Source organism: Bison bison, unplaced genomic scaffold (assembly GCF_000754665.1).
Source record: "Bison bison bison isolate TAMUID 2011002044 unplaced genomic scaffold, Bison_UMD1.0 scf7180017864043, whole genome shotgun sequence".
Taxonomy (NCBI): Eukaryota; Metazoa; Chordata; class Mammalia; order Artiodactyla; family Bovidae; genus Bison; species Bison bison.
The window spans coordinates 4,330,076-4,353,079 of NW_011494615.1; the positions used below are offsets into that span (position 1 = coordinate 4,330,076).

Below are 23,004 nucleotides of genomic sequence, written 5' to 3' on the forward strand. Positions count from 1 at the left end.
ACTTTTCTGCTTTTTTAGATAAAGACAGTGAGTAACCCTTTTTAATGGCATCTCTGCCACAAACTGTGTGCCAAAATCTACTGATTTACAGAAGATGATCTACCCAGTAGTAAGGGGGTCACAAGCAGCTACACTTTATAAACTCTTGGGCTTGCTTTTCACCATCTCTTCTACCTTGGTGTTAACTCTGATTTCCTTCTCCCAATTACAGTAAGCATTCTACCTGCTTCAGGGATATCCATTGTTCCTAATTTGCTAACAGCAACCAACAACCAACCTGTCAGAATTTTGTATAAAAGCAAACAGACTCTGGGTGGAGGTGTCTCCTTGTAACAAGAATTAAATGAGATCATGTACATAAAATGATCAACACCACCTGAGACACAGTAAACACAATAAACACAACTAACTTTCTGAATATCACACAAGTTCATTCCTCACCTTAATCAAAACTTAAGTCTCTCCTGAATTTGATCAAAACATTGGTTGTTATTCACTCTAGTTTTTGCATTCACAATTATATTCAATCTGTTTGGACTATTCTACAAGAGAATAAGCATTCTAAATAATATTTTCTGATAAATATTCCTCAAAGATCACTGGATCTGTCCAGTAACATTTAGACTGATGCCTCCCAATATTTTACCCCTCCTTCAAGGCACTTGCAAGAAATTATGTATTTGTAAAAGGAGAGTAAAAAAGTTGGCTTAAAGCTCAACATTCAGAAAACAAAGATCATGGCATCCGGTCTCATCACTTTATGGGAAATAGATGGGGAACAGTGCAAACAGCGTCAGACTTTTTTTGGGGGGGCTCCAAAATCACTGCAGATGGTGACTGCAGCCATGAAATTAAAAGACGCTTACTCCTTGGAAGAAAGTTATGACCAACCTAGATAGCATATTCAAAAGCAGAGACGTTACTTTGCCAACAAAGGTCCGTCTAGTCAAGGCTATGGTTTTTCCTGTGGTCATGTATGGATGTGAGAGGTGGACTGTGAAGAAGGCTGAGCGCCGAAGAATTGATGCTTTTGAACTGTGGTGTTGGAGAAGACTCTTGAGAGTCCCTTGGACTGCAAGGAGATCCAACCAGTCCATTCTGAAGGAAATTAGCTCCGGGATTTCCTTGGAAGGAATGATGCTAAAGCTGAAACTGCAGTACTTTGGCCACCTCATGCAAAGAGTTGACTCATTGGAAAAGACTCTGATGCTGGGAGGGATTGGGGGCAGGAGGAGAAGGGGACGACAGAGGATAAGATGGCTGGATGGCATCACTGACTCGATGGACATGAGTCTGAGTGAACTCCGGGAGTTGGTGATGGACAGGAAGGCCTGGCGTGCTGCGATTCATGGGGTCGCAAAGAGTCGGACATGACTGAGCGACTGAACTGAACTGAACTGAAAAGGATTTGGGATTAACTGGGGATGTTTCAAGGCCCAGGGACTTGGCCCAGAATCTGACTGGCCTCCCTGAAAAGAATGAGGTTCTCAGCTCACAGGTAAGCTGTTCATGGAGTTTGGGAAGCTAGACAATACTTTAGAATGTTTAGTCTGCATGATTTAGTTCATAAATCAGACTGTTGAGAAACTGCCCATGTTCGTGCTCCAGGTCCACAGAATCAGCAATGTTACTGCCCTACACTAGACACTGTTGAGAATAGCCAGGTTAATGATGAATAATCATCAGTAAAGCCAAAAATAATAAATGTTCATCTCAGACACTGCTATCATTAAGACTTTTTTTAAATGAATTTCTTTCTTTTTTGGAAGGAGTCAAAAGAAGGTTACATGAGTCCCACTCTCCAAATAACTTTTTAAAGTCAAAGATAAACTTAACTCGCTAGTAATAAGATATTCTGCATTAGAACAAACTTTAAAAGAAAATGCCATTTTCTTCACATCCCCATTCTAGAATATGTAACTCAACATGTCTTTCAGTATGGCTTACTCCTAATCTTTTACAACTATAAAGTCAGTCTGTTTTTCAAAGTTTTATCTTCGGTGCCATTAAGTTTTTAAATGAGCAATAATGGAAACTTACAAGACTGGTGTGTATATATATATATACACACACACACACACACGTATTACTTCACTTTAAACTTTTTCCAAGAAACCATCAACAAACTTGGATTTACCATACATACTGTATCAAGTGTTTGGACATCACTGTTTCATTGTAAAGTCAAATGCTAATAATATAGATTGACTGACACTGAAATGACTTGCTCTTTCTTTTAAATAACATTTAAAACAAACCTGAGGAGTTGTGGGTTCACTTCCATTAACACTGTCGGGAGATTTTGTGGCTTGGAAAGACGCATTCTAAGAAAAACAAAGAAACACTGTAAAGAGAGGATCAGAAAACTAAAGTTTTAAAACCGTTAAGAACAAAGGCCAAGTACCAAAACCTATTAGACACACGTATCTATTAAACAAAATTAGTAACTGCTCACTTATTAGAATTTTTTCATGCAAGGCAAAACTAGTATGGTAAGTATTTTAGAAAATTCATTTTGCTATTTTATCTGTAACTAAATAGCAAGGATTAGTATGTAGCAAAATTTACAAACTAATCCCATGCCTCCCCCCATTACCATCACCCCAGTTTTTTCCCTCAATACAAAATTAACATCAGGAATTCAGTCAGCAAAACTCATTCAAGTAGAAAACTATCCAGAGGAAGTAATGTCAACTGTTCCTTACAATTAAATACTATTTAAAGTTATTCGGGCTAAGCTCTGAAAAATATCTTCCTAATAAGAAATGGAAATGCCTCATTCATTTAAAGCCACCAGTCTAAATGAAATTGGTAGGACAGTTTTCAGAAAAACTTAAAATTAAAAATAATTTCTTCCACAAATGAAAGTTTTTTGTTCTGTTCTGTTGGTATGACAAATGTTCTAAGTTACACAGCATTCTACTTATTACATCAAACCTGTGTTAGTTCCGTAAGGTTTGATATTCTTCGAGATTCAAAATTCTACACTATTCATAATACACTGTCTAACTAAAATTAAACCTACAGAAGCAGCTCATGATAAAGTAACATCCATGTTTTAAACAAAAGCATTCAACCAAATACTAGTCACTATGTTTCAGTAACTTGGTGCTTAAAAAGTACCAAGTTTTCCCCTACAACCTCTTAGGGCTAACCAAGAAAAGGTCAAATATATGACTCTTCTTATTCTTAAATACAAGTGGGGAAAGCATGCAACTTTGCAAAAGTGTTCTCAAATTTTTGAACTCTCATTAGGTATCTGATACTATGAAATTATTAATTTTCGCTGTGATAAATGTACTATGATTTTGTAGCTTTAGTCTTCATCTTTTAGAAATATATACCAAAATAGGTAGGTAAGATTTCTGAAATTTGCTTCAAATAATCCCGTGGGGATGGGGGAGAGGGGTATCTGCATGTGTGATGAGGGCGGGAGGGGTATGGTTAGGGAGGTGTGAGGGGATGGTATAAGATAGCCATGAGTTATTATTTGCTGACACCGGACAATGGATACTGGGGGAAGGACAAGTAATCTTATGCAATTTTTATTGCTATTTCCACTCTTGCTATATGTTTAAATTTTTCCCTTATAAAAGTTTAAATACCTTGCCCCTCTAACATAAAAAGAGCTATCAAATTTTATCAGTCCAAGACACCTCCTTAAACTTACACAGGGGAGAACGGTTAGGGGAATATAGGAATTAACTTTTATCTTCCTCTTCTCTGCCATTTCAAAGAATTAGAAGCTGGATACACGGCATACATTTGTACAACATTGCAATTAATGCTTTCCAGCCCTAAAAATATCCTACACTACACACTCTAAAATAAAAGACATATTTCACAGAGATCAGCAAGTCTTTCTGCCAGGCAACTGAAAAGTAATTCTCTATGTGCAGTAAAAATGCTTTATGTATACTTCATATTCAGTTGCATAGAATATTAAAAAGATGTTTACTCAAGACTAAAACTTTAATAAATAAAATTAAATTAAATGAACTTTATTTATCAAGGGAAAAAAAGAAAAGTAACTGACCTTTAAATTATGGAGAAAGCAAACAAGAGGGCTCCATAAGATATTCTATTTTATGTAGTAAAAAAACCTGGTACATTATTGTGATCCATACAAAAACAGCTATTCTACAACTGTTTGAAATACCACTCTACCAAACAAACAGCATAATATTTAAAAACTTTTCTTTCCTGTACCTATATTTTAATTTACTTGCTATACTATATATCAGGCTCCCCTGGTAGCTCAGACGGTAAAGAATCTGTCCACAAGATTCTTGCGGGAGACCCAGGTTCGACCCCTGGGTTAGGAAGATCCCCTGGTGAAGAGACTGGCTACCCACTCCAGTATTCTTGCCTGGAGAATCCCATGGACAGAGGTGCCTGGAAAGCCCCAGTTCATGGGGTCGCAAAGAGTCAGACATGACTGATTAAGTGCAAAAAATACTACATATCTGAATAAATGCAAGACAACTAAAGAAAGTACTGAACTATGTTACCATGAAAATGTAAGTTAGGAATCTCTAGAAACAAAAATTACAGATATTGTCACTACATATAATGCCTTCTTCATTTCTGCCCTGCAAATTCTTTCTCATCTTTCAACTTTCAAACACCTCTTATTTTGTGAAGCCTCCTATGGCTGGCCTGAGGGACTAACACATTTCCTATGCTTGTATTTTCTTCTACAAAGCCTTACTTCTTTTGAATTGTTAAGCATATTTTGACATTTTTGTCTCAGTACTAACTACAAACGCTTAGAGAGCAAGAACCCTACATTTGCCTGACTGATAGCAGAGGCTCAGGAATTGCTTCTTAACCCCTTATGCAGCCCATCTTTCAGTGCAAGAAGACTTCTGAATGCCTCCCGGCAACAGAAGCCCAGAGAACTAGCTCAACACATCAATACTCAATGGTCACTAACACTGTCTCCTGGAGGCAATTGTGAGATAACAAAAAAATGTTTCTGAAGTGCATTTAATTTAAAAGTACACACAGGTTCCCTGCCAGATTTGTCTTCAATTATGATTTGTTAATCTTTCAACAATCACTTTTAACTGCTGTAAGGTTATACCATGGTTTTATGTGAGGAGAAATGTTATTACCAGAATAAACAAACAAAATTTAAATAAGATTATCACAGACTTTTAGCCTACTTACCATATTTTAAATAGTTCTAAAGGCTTCATTTTAAAATTATTAGCATTTTTTTGTAATAGGATAGGTATTCAATATGAATTGTTTTTGTGTACTTATGGAAGTGGACCTAGAAGAAGTTCTATTTTTTTTTGTCAAGCCTCCATTATTACTACATGAAGTAGAACATCATTTTATATTTTTAAAATAAGTTGGTAAGTTATCTCTAACTGGGACTCCTGTCTCCCTCTCAGGACTGAAAACAGTGAGGTATAACTGGTAGCCCAGAACCAAGAAGAGACCTCTATTCCTGAGAGCCAACCTAAGGCGTCAGAAGAACTCTCAGCTGCTTTCTTTCCTAAAACCCAGTTGAGAAGGAAGGTAATACAGGATTGCTACTGGCCACATGCAGACCAAGTCTTTGCTGGCTGCATGAATAAGTATGTGAGTGCGTGCTTAGTTGTTCAGTTGTGTTTGACTCTTTGAGACCTCATGGACTACAGACCGCCAGGCTCCTCCGTCCATGAAATTTTCCAGGCAAGAATACTGAAGTGGGTTGCCATTTCCTCCAAGGATCTTTCCAACCCAGGGATCAAACCTGTGTCTCTTGCATCTCCTGCACTGGCAGGCATATTCTTTATCACTAAGCCAAGTTGGAAGCCCCATGATTAAGTACAGAAATGTTCTAATTTCATCACCAGCTGCTTAATAAATTAAACCAACTCTTATTGTTTAAAAAAAAACCTCAGTCCCAGTTCAGCTGGTGTTCATTCTAACACCAAAAGCTAACCTTACTTGGCAATCAAACTTCTAACTTTTAATTTGCTAAATTTATTAATTTAGCAAATTTTCCAAAGTGGAATTATACACAAGATTCAAAATTGTATGAATTCGGTCAGCTGAAAGATAAAGAGTAATTTTTTCCTTTCAAATGTTTTATACACAGAAAACTGGTAGTTTCCCAAAATAAGATGCAACTAACTTGTTACAGTAGACTCCACCTGCCTACTCAATATTGCTTAATTACGGATTTATATACAATGATTTTTTCATTCCTAAAAATGTGAGTCACATCTCAAAATATTCTTGGCCTCCTACCATGAGTAGAACAGAGATTCCTAGCAATACGTACCTCTTTTAGTTAATGAGCAAACATTCCCTAGGGAGGAAAACTTAAAGAGTTCATACCAAGTGAAAGTATTCTTCGCTATGTTAATGAAAACAGTGTTAAATTTTGTTGCTGTTAAAAAGCTAGCAAACACACACCAGCCATCAGAACTCAGCAGTTTACGCTCTGATTTTTTTAGAGCAAGGTTAGCAGCACAGCACTGAAGATGCTTTGAGAGGTGGTCAGTGACAAGCAACATGAGATATGCTTCTAGAATGACCAAATTACTCTGTTTCCCCACACAGGGAGTGCAGAAAGCGGTGGAAGGACTCACCACACTTTCAGTCTGGGTTTTAGGCTGCTTGGAGGAATCCAAAGCAAAGATAGTATACTCAGAGAGAAAAGCAGGCTCTGCTATCATCCCGGCTAGGAGCTGTCTCATTCAGGGTAATGAGCAGAGGCATAAACATAAAATAAAGGATGAAAAACAAATCATAAGGGCATGTTGCAAAGTTCTCATCCCACAAGCACGCACACACTCCAGTGGCCTTGCGCTAGCACCACTCCACCCACAGAAATAGTAAGTTCCTGGGAAAGTTCAGGGAGATGAGCTGAGCTGTTCTGGACCTCAAAACTCAACTTTAAACAGCTTGCTTATTGACAGACAAATGATGTATGCAACAGGCACCCTAGCACACACCACGTCTGGCAATTCAGCATTAAAGTCTACACCAATAAGAACAATTCATGGTAAAGAACACAAAGTCTTAAATACTGAGCTGCTCCTTTCTATAGACAGAAAAAGACAGCATGGAAATTTATGGGGCAGATAAACACACAAAACTTTAATCATTTATTTGTACTTATATACAAATAGTCTTCTCCAATACATACAGCAGAAATTTTTAAAACAAATTTATAGTAAGTTTTAAGGATAAATTCTATTATACTACTGATAGCTCTTTTGATATACATTCTTATCTGCATAATTTTCTTTCATAAACTGTATACTATATACCAAAATACTATCATGATTTAGATGTGTAAGAAATTATAATTAAAATGAACTTTTTGATGGTGGGGGTTACACAAACACACAAGTAAAAAATTACATTTCTAATTATTTTTCCCTACCTAGCCCATCTTGGGGCCTGCTTTTTTTTTTTTTCCTGTCCACAATTTTCTCTTCTTTTTCAGGAAATTATTATTACTTCATTTACCTTACTGAAGATACTTGTTTTTCAAAGTCTTGTCCAGACTGCCCTTTTAATTATTTTAATTTCACCTGGAATAAATTGTTACAGCCCAATTTCTGTTTTTATTGATTGTCTTCTCAGCATTTCTTTTATCATTTTCATTTACAGGCTCCTTTTCAGGAAAGCATTACCCTTCCCCTTCCTTCTGTGCTCATCCCTCCTTATCCAGTCAGTCTGACTCCCTGGGGCCCAGTCTGGGTTTCCAGCCCCACAGCAACACAGAGGTTATCACAGATTCAGTCACTAAGCCCATGTGAGGGAGGTATGGTTCAGTTCTTGGTCACAAAGCCTCCCTAGACACAGCAGCTTCTCACAATGGGCCACAGAGAGCTCTAGGCAAAAGCTGGGAAAAGCTCTTCTCAGCTGCCTTTCATGCGTGCTGTGAGCCCCACTTTAGCCTCTGGCCTGTAGCACTAAAACAAATTCTGGCAGCACAGAACCCTCCCGGTCCTTCTCAACCAGCGTTCAAAGAGAAAATTAAGTCCTAATGCCAGACCTGAGGCATCTGCTAGCTAGCATCCACTGTTAGATGTCATGAATTAATATATCCCCTATGTACTACTCTATCCTCTTTTAGGTAAGAGACCCTAAAAAGCTTTGGGGTTTTATTTTTTTGTCACACCGCATGGCTTGTGGGATTTTAGTTTCCCGACCAGGGACTGAACCTGGGCCCCAGCACTGAAAGTGGAGAGTCCTAACCACTGGACAGCCAGGGAACTTCCAAAAAGTTTAGAATCTTCTAGTAGCTCTACTGTGACAAGAAGAGGCCCTGTTTCTATCTTCCCAAACTCTGTTATATATAGCTGTTGTAGCAACAACTTACTTTTTTGAGTCAAATTTATTTCATTCTTATTTGCAGTAATGTATACATTAGGTACATAATACACTTAGAAAATACAAGAAAAAAAAATACACTATAGCAGTATATGAGAAAATACGCAGTACAGACTGAGGTTAAATCATTTTGATTAAATCCAAGATCATAAATTATAGCCCTATTTTGTCTATATGGGTAATTTTACTAAACATAAAAACATACAGTCTTTAAACAGAAAAGACAGCAAAAAAAGGACAAGGTGTCTAATGTTCCCTAGCTCTAATTAGCACTGAAAAGACCAAGGGTATATAAAGATGGTAAAAACTAAAAGAAAAAACAAACCCACATATCAAGCCAGAAAACTGGGAAAGTAGCAACACAGATTCAAGGAATTTCTGGTAAAGTCTCAGGGTACCTGAGACTTAAGAAAAATAAGTCATCAAAGATCAGCCTGCTACCCCAGTTAAAAAAAAAAAAAAAAAAAAGATCAGCTTGCCACTGCAATCCTGAGGATGCTCAGTACACTCAGCAAGAGAGTGGAACCAACTGGTTCATCATTTGTTGAACATATAAAAACACAGACAGAAGACTCATATTACTAATACCAGGGATGAAAGAGGGAAAATTACTACTGTGTTTACAAAATAAAAAGGATTACAAGGCAATAACTGCATGCCAACAAACAACATGGGTGGCATAAAGTACCAAAACTGATGCAGGAAGAAACACAAACTATTAACAGAACTGTAAAAAGTGAAGAGACTGAATTAGTAATCAAAACATTTCTCATAAAGAAAAGCCCAGATCAGATGGCATCATTAGTAAATTATACCAACTATTTAAAGAATACTAAGCTTAAAAAAAAATATATATATATATACACATATACATATATATGTATATGTGTATATATATGTGTGTGTGTGTGTATATATATATGAGGGAACACTTCTCAATGCATTTTATGAGACCAATATTTTCCTGACACCAAAATACTGAAGACCAACAGACCAATATCTCTTATGCTGCTGCTACTGGTGCTAAGTCGCTTCAGTCGTGTCCGACTCTGTACGACCCCATAGATGGCAGCCCACCAGGCTCCCCCGTCCCTGGGATTTTCCAGGCAAGAACACTGGAGTGGGTTGCCATTTCCTTCTCCAATGCATGAAAGTGAAAAGTGAAAGTGAAGTCGCTCAGTCGTGTCTGACTCTTCTCGTCTTCGCGACCCCATGGACTGCAGCCTACCGGGGTCCTCCATCCATGGGATTTTTTGGTGTCATTGCCTTCTCCAAATATCTCTTATGAATACAGACAAAAAAAATCCTTAAAAAAAAACCTGGCAAACCCAGCAATATAAAATTAAACACTATGAACAAGTGGAACTTATCCTATACAGGGTTTTGGTTTAACACCCAAAACCAGTTAATACAGTACATCAAACAAACAGAGTAAAGGACAAGGTCACAGGTCAATCTCAAGATGCAAAGAAGGCATCTGAAAAAATCCAGCACTGCTTGACGGGAAGAACATTCAACCAACTAGGAACGGCAGGGAATTTCCTCAACATAAGAAAGGGAATATACTAAACACCATGTTAGCATCATACCCAAGGACACAAAGACTAACGCCTTCCCCCTTCCCTTTAAGACTGAACGCCTTCCCTCTGAGAGACAAGTAGGTCTGCTTTCACTACTGCTCAACTGAAGGTTCTAGCCAGGGAATTAGGCAAGAAAATGTAATAAAAGACAGCAGATTAAGGGAAGATATAAAACTGCCTCTACCTCCAGATGACGTGATCTTCTACAGAGAAAATACTAAGTAATCCACTAAAGGAATCATAGAACTAATAAGGTTAGCTTTGAAAGTCAATCCATTTAGGGGCAAAATTAATTCCAACTAATAAGTATCAGCAAGGTTATAGGATAATAAGATTAGTAATAATTTATAAAAATCCTATTTTTTCTGTAGAAGAACAAGAAAACTAAAATGAAATTAAGAAAACAATTCAATGTATATTAACATTAAAAAGAATATTTGTGAATAAATCTTAACAAAAGTAGTATAAAATTTAAGCTGTGAAAACTATGAAATTTTTTGAAAAAAATAAAGAAGATCTAAATACATGAAGGAGTAGAGGAAAAAGAAAGAGGAAATAGTAAGTTTCCAATTATTTAAATCTGATAAGTGAAAGTGAAAGTGAAGTCGCTCAGTCGTGTCCAACTCTTTGTGACCCCATGGACTGTAGCCTATCAGGCTCCTCCATCCATGGGATTTTCTAGGCAAGAGTGCTGGAGTGGATTGCCATGTCCTTCTCCAGGGGATCTTCCGACCCAGGAATCAAACCCGGGTCTCCCGCATTGCAGGCAGACGCTTTACCATCTGAGTCACCAGGGAAGCTCTGATAAGGATGGCACAAAAAGAAAAGTATAAATCTCTCTCTTTACAAACAGAGGAAATGTAAATAAAATAAGTATCAGACAACAACAGGATATTAATAATGCACTCTGACTAGTAGAATTGATTCAAGGAATGACCAACTGGCCTAATATCAGGAAACCTATTGATTTAATTCATGTTTTATCATTAGAGCAAAAGAAAAAATATGAGAACTGAATAGATATCAAAGGCAATCTAACAGGCTTATCTTCTATTTTGATTAACTGACAGAGGGTAGGTAGGTTAAAATCTAACAGTCTAACAAAGAAAAAAGCATATCCAGCTTTGAAAGTCAATCCATTTAGGGGCAAAATTAATTCCAAACTTATGAAAAAATATTTCTCACCCATCACTTTGGAAGATAATTCTTAATAATTCTTAAAGAACAACACCTTCAGAAGCCCCGAAACAAAGAATAAATTTCAAAAAAATGCTTAGGACCTGTCAAAAGCTGAGAGTATCAGGAATCCCTGTTAGGGGTCATCACATGAAACAGTGAAAATTTTCTGGAAATACAAAGACAACTACTGAGGTAAGAGACGGCATTTTGTTTCTGAAAAATAGCTTATATCAAGAGAATAAGAAAGAAAAGGGGATATCTTTCTTGAAGCTTGGGAAAGCATCTAGTCCAAAGCAGCCTGATGCTTCATTATTTCCTTCCCTACAGTGTCACTCTTAATATAAAATGTCCTGTCTGTGCTGTTCAACAGATGGTGAGTATAGATAAAGCTTTTTCTTTTCTGTACAATAATGATCTTTTGTATATGATATACAAATTACAAGTATTTTCATACTTCTGAATTCACTTGCCCTTCACAAGAACCCTGTGAGAATGGATACTCATTTTACCACAGTTTAAAGCTGAGGCTCTGAGAAGTTAAAGGAAGCTGCCTAAAGCCACACAGCATGTAGGGATGGAATCCTAGGATCCTTTTCTACTCCAGGCTTGTGCTGCATGTAGGGAAGCAAAAGAACATACAGGACATGTGCACAGACATCTACTCACAGAACAGAATCCGTCAAACAACTCAAATACTAAAGTTCAGCAGGCAAAGACAGAGAGAGAGGTAACCCCCATGGGGCCCTAATCCACGTAAGGCTCCATCTGCTTCCCTCCCCTCTGGATGGGACCTAAGCAGAGACAGTGAAGCAGGCCACCCTGTCTTCCCAGGCTGCCCCCAATAACGGCGCAGGAAGCGCCCACCACGTGCCCAGCAGCATGTGAGGAGAGGGACATGCTGTGCGACTGGCTATCCCCACAATCCCAGGAGGAAGGCACTGCTGTTCCCATCCTGCTGCTGCTGCTGCTGCTAAGTCGCTTCAGTCATGTCCGACTCTGTGCGACCCCATAGTCGGCAGCCCACCAGGCTCCCCCGTCCCTGGGATTCTCCAGGCAAGAACACTGGAGTGGGTTGCCATTTCCTTCTCCAATGCATGAAAGTGAAAAGTGAAAGTGAAGTCGCTCAGTCGTGTCCGACCCTCAGCGACCCCATGGACTGCAGCCTTCCAGGCTCATCCGTCCATGGGATTTTCCAGGCAAGAGTACTAAAGTGGGATGCCATTGCCTTCTCCGGTTCCCATCCTACACATGAGAAAATCTAAGTCACTGAAAAGTTAACTTTCAAAGATCCTTCAGCCAGCAAAGCCAGACAGTTCCAAAAACCACCCCCTTCTCACTCATCTATTCCAGGTATTACTCCAAACAAACAAACATGTTCTCATTTTCTCAGAAAAGTCTTCAGACTGAGCTATAAAAGGAATGCAGGAGTTACACCTGTTACAATACAGATATACCTTGAAAACATGATGCCAAGTGAAAGAAACCAAATGCAAAAAGTCACATATTGTGTGCATCCACTTGCGCAAAATATCCAGAAGAGCTAATCCACATCAGCAGTCACCTGGGGCTGGGAGAAGGGGAGAATGACTGCTTAATGAGTAAGCAGTTTCCTTTAGCATAATGAAAAGTCGTGGAACTAGACAGATGTGATGGATGCACAACACTGTGAATGTAATAAAAGCCACCTTTAGTTCACTTTAAAACGGTGAATTTTATGTTATAGGAATTTTATCTCAGTAAAAAGAAAAATCAGAGTGGAGCAGAGGGCAGGTAGTTCATTTGCCTAGTTAGCCTTTTACCTGATCCTACACTCTATACTGCTCAAAGGCACGCAGCTCCAGAGGCAAAGATTCAACTCAAGCAACACAAAGGGGAAGGAAGCCTGTGCTGAGGGTACTGAGGCTGGGCCTAGGAGCCCAGGAGAGAGTATCAGCCCAACTGGACAGATTCACCGTCTGTGCAGGATGAGATCCCAGAGCCCCACAGACCTCCGTGTCAGGGCACATCAACCTACTCCCCTTGGCCTTCAATGTCTACAATCATACAGATGATTTTTTACATCCCTATAAGGAAGCCTCTGAGAAGGCAATGGCAACCCACTCCAGTACTCTCGCCTGGGAAATCCCATGGACGGATGAGCCTGGTAGGCTGCAGTCCATGGGGTTGCTAAGGGCATGACTGAGCGACTTTACTTTCACTTTTCACTTTCATGCATCGGAGAAGGAAATGGCAACCCACTCCAGTGTTCTTGCCTGGAGAATCCCAGGGACAGAGGAGCCTAGTGGGCTGCCATCTATAGGGTCACACAGAGCTGGACACGACTGAAGCGACTTAGCAGAAGCAGTAGCAGTAAGGAAGCCTGGGGCTTCCCAGGTGGCTCACTGATAAAGAATCTGCCTACCAATGCAAGAGACACAAGTTCAAACCCTGGGTCAGGACTTCAGTATTCTTGCCTGGGAAATCCCATGGACAGCGGAGCCTGGCAGGCTACCTACACTCCATGGGGTCGCAGAGAGTCATACACGACTTAGTGACAAAACAACAACAAGGAAGCCTGAGGCACTGCTACCAAAGACAGACTTATTTAGATTTATATAAAATACTTACTAACACGGGAAACCAGACATATTAGGATTTTCCCCAATATCTGAGAACAGGCAAAACATTAAATTGACCAGAAAATCAATGTAATGAAATCATTCTACTTCTCAAGCTTTCTAGATAACACAGACTTTATGTACCTCCTGGAGAGACAGACAAATAAATATTTGTATTTTGAATTAAACTTCCACATTTTGCTAAAAAGAAACTTAAAACTAAAAGTGAGGATCCCATCACTGACAGAGTATCTTTCACCTCAAAAGTTTAACAAAATGAAAAACCCAGGGAGTTTGAGAGAGAGCTGATGACTTAAAAAGATAATTTTATGTAATGTCCTTTTAATCAGTAACTTGATCATGAAATTTAAAAGTCCCTTATTTATTTCAAAATAAGTTGACCCAAGGTTTACATTTCACTTTGTGATCAAAAATATTTTTTAGAGTTGTTTAAAAATGCTTTGGACGAAGTGATGATATTGCTTTGGCTGTCAACCAGAAACCATTTCCTAAGCTATACCTAGAAGCACAGGAGCTTTAGTGCTGGAATATGGGGAAAAATTAAAAATAACCTTTAGCTTACTTAGCCTGCTGTAAAAGAATGCTGAAACCATCCCTTTCAGAAAGGATTACTTTGTAAAGATACATTCAATTTAAAGGTCTTAAAGTATCCTAGAAAAAACAAATCTTAAAAAAAAAAAAAACCAATAGTAGCAATCAACAGTTATTTTCATTGTTTCAACTGTATGTAAGCCAATATACCATAATATCAACCAATATACTAAGTGTAGGAATGATGCCATTAACACCGACTGCAAAAAGTGTTTTTGCTGCTCAATATTCTAGCTTTCATTCAAACTGCTTTCACATATAAACTAAATTCAACAACATTAACTTGAAATCTTAAAGTTAAAAAAATGCAATATTGTAAATAATGCATAAGAACATAAGATTGCAAAGAAAGTATGCATATACTCTATACTCGTATATAACTTTGTCAGATTATTTAAATATATACACTAAGGACACAGTATACTATTAACTTTCAATGCAAAAACTACTATGAAGTTTTTATTTTGCTATCAACATCTACTAAATAATGGTTTTCAAAAATACACCCTATGACCTAGCAATCCCATTCTTAGAAATCTATCTTACAGAATAACAGCATTGCCAATTATGCATTACATACAATTCTCAGTCCAACACTACTTAAAATATTGAAAGGTTATAAAATTGGATTCATAATACTGAAACTTTTTCCAAACTAATCTATAGAATCAGTGCAATCCCAATTCAATTCTCTGTACATGTGCTTTTTGTTGTTGTTGTCAGTGTTGTGTTTTGAGTTTGTTTTTTTAAGACTTGAAAATCTGATTCTAAAATTTGCATGAAATTTATATGGGAAGGTATAGGAATAACTAAGACATTCCAGAAGAACAAGGCAGTGCTATGGACTGAATGTTTGGGCCCTAAACCCCAGTGATATCTGGTGATGGTACTTGGAGGCAAAGCCTTTGGGAGGTAATTAGAGTTAGATGAGGTAAAAAGAGTGGGACCTCTATGATGAGATTACTGCCCTTACAAAAAGTGAAAGACAAAGACAGCAGGCTCCCTACTCCTCCATTTCTCCCTAGGTGCATGCAACAAAGAAAAGTTATGCTGGGACATAATGAAAAGATAGCTGTGTGCATCTCAGGAAGAGGGTCCTCACCAGATACTGAATCTGTTGGCACCTTGATCTTGGGCTGCCCAGCCTCCAGAATTCTGAGAAATAAATGTCTGTTGTTTAAGCCAGCAATCTACAAAATTTTGGTTTTAAAACCAAGACAGGGAAGACCTGCTCTACACTGAAGGCAAGATTTAATATAAAATAGTTATGAAGACAATACGGGAACAAGTCAAAGACAGAGCAAACAGGAGAAGAGAAAATAGAGTCCAGAAACAAATCCACTCAAATATGGACACAATTTCTGGTAGCACAGTAGAGCAGTGTGGAAAGAATCAAACAACTGGATAGCTACAGGGGGGGAAGGGTGGTAGTGAAACTTGATCCCTACCTCATACCATATTGAAAAAACTCATTTCCAAGCAGAGTATAGATTCAAATGTGAAAGGTAAAACAGGATAACACAGGCAAATACTCTCAAGGATAAGAAAAGAATACTGTAATAAGAAATGAAAAACACTAGACATAAAATAAAATATTGATAAATTGGACTACATTACAATTAAGAACTTCTGTTCAAAGGACACCATTAAGAGAATAAAAGGCAAGAGACAGAAAGGAAGTAGATATCTAGAAGGCATATATCCAATTAAAAAAACTCCTATCCATACTGTACAAAAAAGAACTCCTACAAATCAATAAAACAAAGATAAACCAACAGAAAAATGAGCAAGAGCCTGAAATAAGCACTTCACAAAAGAAGTTATCAATACACAGATGAAAAATGCTCAGTCCCATTAGATGAAATACACAGATGAAAAATGCTCAATCTTATCAGTCATCAGAGAAATGCAAATTAGAACTACAACAAGAGAACATTACATAGCCACCAGAATAGCTGAAATTCAAGACAACTTTCATAAACTCCTGGTAGGAAGGTAAAGTTCTACAACTATCCTGAAAAAGACCACAGGCATCAGCTTCCAAAGTGTTAACCTACATATACACTTTAACCCGGTGGCTCTCTTCCTGTAAGTGGGCAGCGAGAGAAGTGCACAAGACTCTTCACAGCAGCACAATTTGAAATAGCCAAAAATTAGGCAACCCACAGTTTAACTATAATGTTTACGACAGAAAGCATACTTAAGAGGTACTATTTAGAAAAAGCAGCAGCAGCAGCAGCATATATCAAAAGGGCAGGACGACGGTACTCTTCTGTAGGGGAGGGAGGAAGCACTACAGTGCCAGCAGTTTGCCTCTTCTTGACCTGATGGTGGCCACACGGGGATTCACTTCATAAAAATTCACTGATGTGTGCACTTTGTTTTACCCTATTTTCTGTACTTCTGGGACTCTTACAATCCTTCACAGAAAGAAAAAATATTGGAAAAAATCTAATCTGAGCTATGGTGCCAGCTGCATGTCACTTGGAATCAGTAGTTACTTCAGTGCTTCCAATCATAACCTGAAAATATGGGACTTCTCCCCGCATAATGCTGAACAAATTGTTAGCACATCATTCTGAAAATTTCAAATATTAAAGGCAAAGTACATTATCCTCTCAAATTAAGATATATAAAGAAAACACACTTTATAAAAGCAAAATTACTATTAGCAAAAAAAAAGTTACTAAAAAAAGATCTAGGAATTAAATAATTGACATGTCAAAAAAATTTCCCATTTTTCTTATAAACAGAAGCATAATAAGCTTCTTGTAAGTTTATTAAGGAAGAAATTCTAAACTTACCTCTCTGTTGGGTGTACCCTCATCAAGTGACTCTGTAAATGAAGACGTCCTGCTCCTGGTTCTCGTTGGTGTTGAAGAACTGGAGGAAGCCTAGATTAAAAGATTATTGCACAAATTAGAAAGACTACACTCGTGAGCACACGACATACTATATAGTCCTTTCTCACAGTACATGCCCAAAGAACCCAGTAAAAGGAAGGAAAAGAGCAAATACATGGAAAATGAAAAAAGGTAAGTGAAACGTCATCAACTAGCAGACCCAGGCTACCCACTGGGTCCTTGGTCTGATTCTGCTACCAACTTGAACTATGACCTTCACTAGATTAACTTTCTGAATGCTAAAATAAACCTCAAAATAAGGTTGTGATGATAAAATTATTTTATTAGGGGAGACTGAAACCAGGTGAGAAGTATATGAAAACTTTCTATACTATCTTTGCAGCTTTCCTATAAATCAAAATTATTCCAAGTTCATTAAAAGCAAGTTTGTCAATTCAATTGTGAAAGTGCCTTCCAGCTCTAATATTCAATTATAATGACCTGTGGAGGTAAATATGTCTCTAGTCAAAGGTCTTACTTTGAGAATACTGTGCACACCACAGCCCAGTACTGAGATGCCAGTCCATTAGTTCTGTGAAGGACTTCAAGACTCCTACAATCCTTAGTACAAAAACGCGTAGGATAAACGTAAACAAGAAGCTCCAAATTGAAACTAGAGCCTGAGGTCCACTCTAAGGTGAGCTAAAAACAGTCCTAAAAATATAAAACCAACATTTCAAGATGCCCTCTCATCCATAACAAGATAGGCCTTAACCCATCTACACAAAAAATAACGTCTTGATGACTTACCCTTTTGTAGTCTGTATAGCACCACATAAATAAAAAGTACTTAGTAAATATTTGTTAAAATAAATGAACAAATGGAACATCCATCTGTCAAGTCAGCGTGTGCTGCTGTGTCTATGCTGGAACAGAGAGGTCACAAGAAACTGTGAACACACATACACACACACATATGTACATATTCAGTGTACAATTAAGTTTAACATTTCTAATCAACACAAACGTTCAGTAAATGGTGCTGGGACAAATGGCCATCCATATGGGGGAACAAAATCACTCAGACCTTTAGTTTATACTTAAGCTATATTAAAGATTTAAATGATTTCTGGGACTTCCCTGGTGGTCCAGAGGCTAAAATTCCTCACTTCCACTGCAGGGAACTGCAAATCCCGCAGTCCTCTGATTGGGGAACTAAGAGCTGAATAAAACATATTTTTATGTCAGAAGCAGAAATCAAAAGGAACAGTTTAATTGGGAGGAGGAGAAAACATCAACAAAATGTGACAAAAGTTAAATAAACTCTTTTTCTAAAAAGCTCTTATAAGTACTTAAGTCTGAACTCCAAAAACTCACCAACCTAGTCTTCTTTTCATCTAGGGCAGGTGACCTGAGCTCGCCCAGTGAACACACCCACATGAGACTCTGAGTCATATATGGGCGGTATGAGAAAACAGACATGCAAAATTAATAAAGCTCGTCAGCTGGTGAGCAGGGAGACGCAGAGCTTCCTGCAGTCACACACAAGAGCTGTGCATGCGAGAAGCAGTGCGCCAGACTGAGGCGGCTGCAACATTCTTAGTGCTGTCCCCCAGCTTGGCTGAGCAAAGCCATCAGCCCAGACTTTCAGGCCCTCCTTAAAATTCTGTAAGTCACCAACTATTTATTCATCAACAGATCCCTTTTCTGCTTAACTAGCTGGGCTGAGTTCTGTTGCTTACAACTCAGAATTCCAACACACACATACCTTCTAAAAGATGAACCAGAAAAATCAACACATGATAGAAGGAATGTGCAGAGGGTACCTTAAGGGACTCAACCAAGGCAAAAAACAGGAAGAGTGAGGCCTCAAAATTTTAAACAACAAAATAGTTGAATGTGAAATAAAGTTGAAGCCTTATCAATGTTTTAGAAGGCAAAGGAGAAAAGGAAAGATATACACATCTGAATGCAGAGTTCCAAAGAACAGCAAAGAGAGATAAGAAAGCCTTCCTCAGTGATCAATGCAAAGAAATAAAGGAAAACAATAGAATGGGAAAGTCTAGAGATCTCTTCAAGAAAATTAGAGATACCAACAGAACATTTCATGCAAAGATGGGCACAATAAAGGACAGAAATGGTATGGACCTAACAGAAGCAGAAGATATTAAGAAGAGGTGGCAAGAATACACAGAAGAACTATACAAAAAAGATCTTCACCACCCAGATGATAACGATGGTGTGATCACCAACCTAGAGCCAGACATCCTGGAATGCGAAGTCAAGCGGGCCTTAGGAAGCGTCACTATGAACAAAGCTAGTGGAAGTGATGGAATTCCAGTTGAGCTATTTCAAATCCTGAAAGATGATGCTGTGAAAGTGCTGCCCTCAATATGCCAGCAAATTTGGAAAACTCAGCAGTGGCCACAGGACTGGAAAAGGTCAGTTTTCATTCTAATCCCAAAGAAAGGCAATGCCAAAGAACGCTCAAACTACCACACAATTGCACTCATCTCACACACTGGCAAAGTAATGCTCAAAATTCTCCAAGCCAGGCTTCAACAGTACATGAACCATGAACTTCCAGATGTTCAAGGGATTTAGAAATTGGAAGAGGGCTTAGATAAGGGAGAGTAACCAGAGATCAAATTGCCAACATCTGCCGGATCTTCAAAAAAGCAAGAGAGCTTCAGAAAAATATCTACTTCTGCTTTATTGACTATGCCAAAGCCTTACTGTATGGACCACAACAAACTCTGGAAAATTCTTAGAGTTGGAAATACCAGACCACCTGACCTGCCTTTTGAGAAATCTGTATGCAGGTCAAGAAGCAACAGTTAGAACTGGACATGGAACAGCAGACTGGTTAGAAATTGGGGAAGGAGTGTGTCAAGGCTGGATATTGTCACCCTGCTTATTTGAGTTATACACAGAGTACATCATGAGAAACGCTGGACTGGATGAAGCACAAGCTGGAATCAAGACTGCCAGGAGAAATATCAATAACCTCGGATACGCAGATGACACTACCCTTATGGCAGAAAGAAGAACTAAAGAGCCTCTTGATGAAAGTGAAAGAGGAGAGTGAAAAAGTTGGCTTAAAACTCAACATTCAGAAATCTAAGATCATGGCATCTGGTCCCATCACTTCATGGCAAATAGATGGGAGAACAGTGGGAATAGTGACAGACTTTATTTTCTTGGGCTCCAAAATCACTGCAGATGGTTATTGCAGCCATGAAATTACAAGATGCTTGCTCTTTGGAAGGAAAGTTATGACCAACCTAAATAGCATATTGAAAAGCAGAGACATTATTTTGCCAACAAAGGTCTGTCTAGTCAAAGCTATGGTTTCTCCAGTGGTCATGTACGGATGTGAGAGTTGGACTGTGAAGAAAGCTGAGTGATGGAGAATTGATGCTTTTGAACTGTGGTGTTTGAGAAGACTCTTGAGAGTCCCTTGCATTGCAAGGAGATCCAACCAGTCCATCCTAAAGGAAACCAGTCCTGAATATTCACTGGAAGGACTGATGCTGAAGCTGAAACTCCAATACTTTGGCCACCTTATGCGAAGAACTGACTCATTTGAAAAGACCCTGATGGTGGGAAAGAGTGAAGGCAGGAGGAGAAGGGGACAACAGAGGATGAGATGGCTGGATGGCATCACTGACTCAATGGATTTGAGTTTGAATGAACTCTGGGAGCTGGTGATGGACAGGGAGGCCTGACGTGCTGCGAATCATGGGGTCACAAAGAGTCAGACACAACTGAGCGACTGAACTGAACTGAGAAAACTTACATGTGCCTCTGTGTGCTTAGTCACTCAGTCGTGTCCGACTCTCTGCGGCCCATGGACTGTAGCCCTGCCCAGCTCCTCTGTCCATGGAATTTTCGAGTAAAGAATACTGGAACGGGTTGCCATCTCCTTTTCCAAGGGATCTTCCTGAACCAGGGATCCAACCCATATTTCTTGTGTTTCCAGCACTGGCAGGTAGATTCTTTACCACCAGCACCACCTGGGAAGCCCCCAAAAAATGTATGACTAGAAGCCAACACTGTGTTTAAAAAATGGGAAAGGAAAGCAGTCACTGGACAGTGTTTACCCAGGACTGAAACTAAATCACAAATATTCAGAGCACTTCAGAAATAATTCTCACTGAGGTTGAGGGAAACGTAATAACCCTTCCCACCCATAGCCATGAATTTCAACTCATACCAGCTTCAAAGACTCTAGATGTTTCAAACACTACCAATAAGACTGGGAGAAGCTCCATTTGTATCTCCTTTTATATGGTTATATGTAGTATCTCCTTTAATAAAACGGCTATTGAGAGGGCAAAAGTTAGGAAAGTATTTAGTTTTATTAGGCCACAGGAAGTAACTCATAGCCAACCCTCTCTGCCGTGATTCCAACATCTCCAAAAAATCTGGGGGTTAATAATTCAGCTTTCCAAATAGTCAGATGCCAAGAAAGGGCTACTCCAGACAAGGATCTCCAAATCACTTGACAAGTACAGCTCTACTGTGAAACTTCTTAATTGGCACAATGATTTCTCATATGAGCCTAATCTTTAACTGGAGCCTCATCAGCTCTGGAAAAATCAGCAAAATCAAATGTTGGGGTTTATGAAGTTAAAGTATAGATTCTAACACACACTGCCCTCAGAAAAGTAGTACCACATGGCCAAGCTTGGCCTGATGGTTTGTAGGTCTTCCTCTGGAGTTGCAAAAGTAGGAATCAAATGAGGGAATAGATGTGACTGCAAAGTATGAAAATATGCAAAAAAAACCAACTAACTGTATTTGAGTATTTATCCCAAAGTCTTGCATCTTTAACAGCTATCCTCACTTTAAAATATGTAAGAATTTACATTCCTTCAAACTAAATTTGTTCTAATTAATCCTCACAGCCATGAGAAATCTGAAGACAGATGTCTAAGCTGTTTTTCAAGAAACCTGATGGTTATATCCAGGCTCACAATATTTTTATTGCCAACTGAATATTAATTGACCATAGCCCTCAACTTCATTATAAGAAAAAAAAATTTTAGTCACCGTGGTACTCAGAATTCGAAGATGACCCAAAATCACCCTCACCTTGCAAATATGTGGTATCATTGCCCTGATGATCTTACCTTTCAGAGCAAAAAGGATTTTGCAGGTATATTTAAGATTACTACTCAGTTGACTCTAAGTTAACTCAGAGAAAGGAGACTATCTGAATGGGATCAACCTAATCACACAAGCCCTTCAAATGAGTCCTGAGTCCAGAGTCCAGAGTCCAGCGGTGGGGCAGCAAGCAAAGAGGTACTCCTGCAACCCTGAAGGAAAGCCAAGGCCTGTGAGGGTCAAGCGGTGAGAAACTGTGGGCAGCACTAGCTGCAAAAGACAGTGAGAAATAAGGACCTGTGTCCCACAGCCACAACTGCATGAGCATGGACCAGGATCCTCATCGCCAGTGAGAACACAATGTGGACAGCAACTTGATCTTAGTCTTGGGAGGCCCGAGCACAGAAGCCAGTCATGCCATGCCAGACTTCTGACACACAGGCTGTGAAACAGTAACTGGGTTATTAGCAGTAAGGTTGTGGTGATGTGTTGTTACTCAACATCAGGAAACTAACGCAGTCACCTTTAAGAACAGTAGCCTTAAGATTTAACCATCTTGAATTTATAACTTTAGATATCTGTATCTATCTGACAATTCAGCTGTCTTGAATATGGTAGCTCTTTATAGGAAAACTCTCAGATAATAGAGCCCAAATGGAATAAACTTTGATTAACATAGTTTTGACTAACATAGAATTTCTCAGTAATACAAATATCTAAAATTTATGTTGTTATCTT

At 38.7% G+C, this 23,004-nt stretch overlaps 1 protein-coding gene across 6 annotated transcripts in view; it reads right to left on the bottom strand.

The window, feature by feature from the left end:
- The window catches only part of GOLGA4 (golgin A4), a 110,631-nt gene that overhangs the window by 77,283 nt on the left and 10,344 nt on the right, over window positions 1-23,004 (bottom strand). For 4 of the 6 annotated variants that reach the window (XM_010835518.1, XM_010835517.1, XM_010835516.1 and 1 more), the window contains exons 2-4: window positions 17,119-17,208; window positions 6,591-6,689; window positions 2,259-2,324 (exon numbers count right to left, since the gene is read on the bottom strand). In XM_010835518.1, coding sequence (XP_010833820.1) covers window positions 2,259-2,324; window positions 6,591-6,689; window positions 17,119-17,208 — 255 coding nt within the window. The remainder of the gene's footprint in view (window positions 1-2,258; window positions 2,325-6,590; window positions 6,690-17,118; window positions 17,209-23,004) is intronic. The other 2 variants (XM_010835519.1, XM_010835520.1) reach the window with 2 other exon arrangements.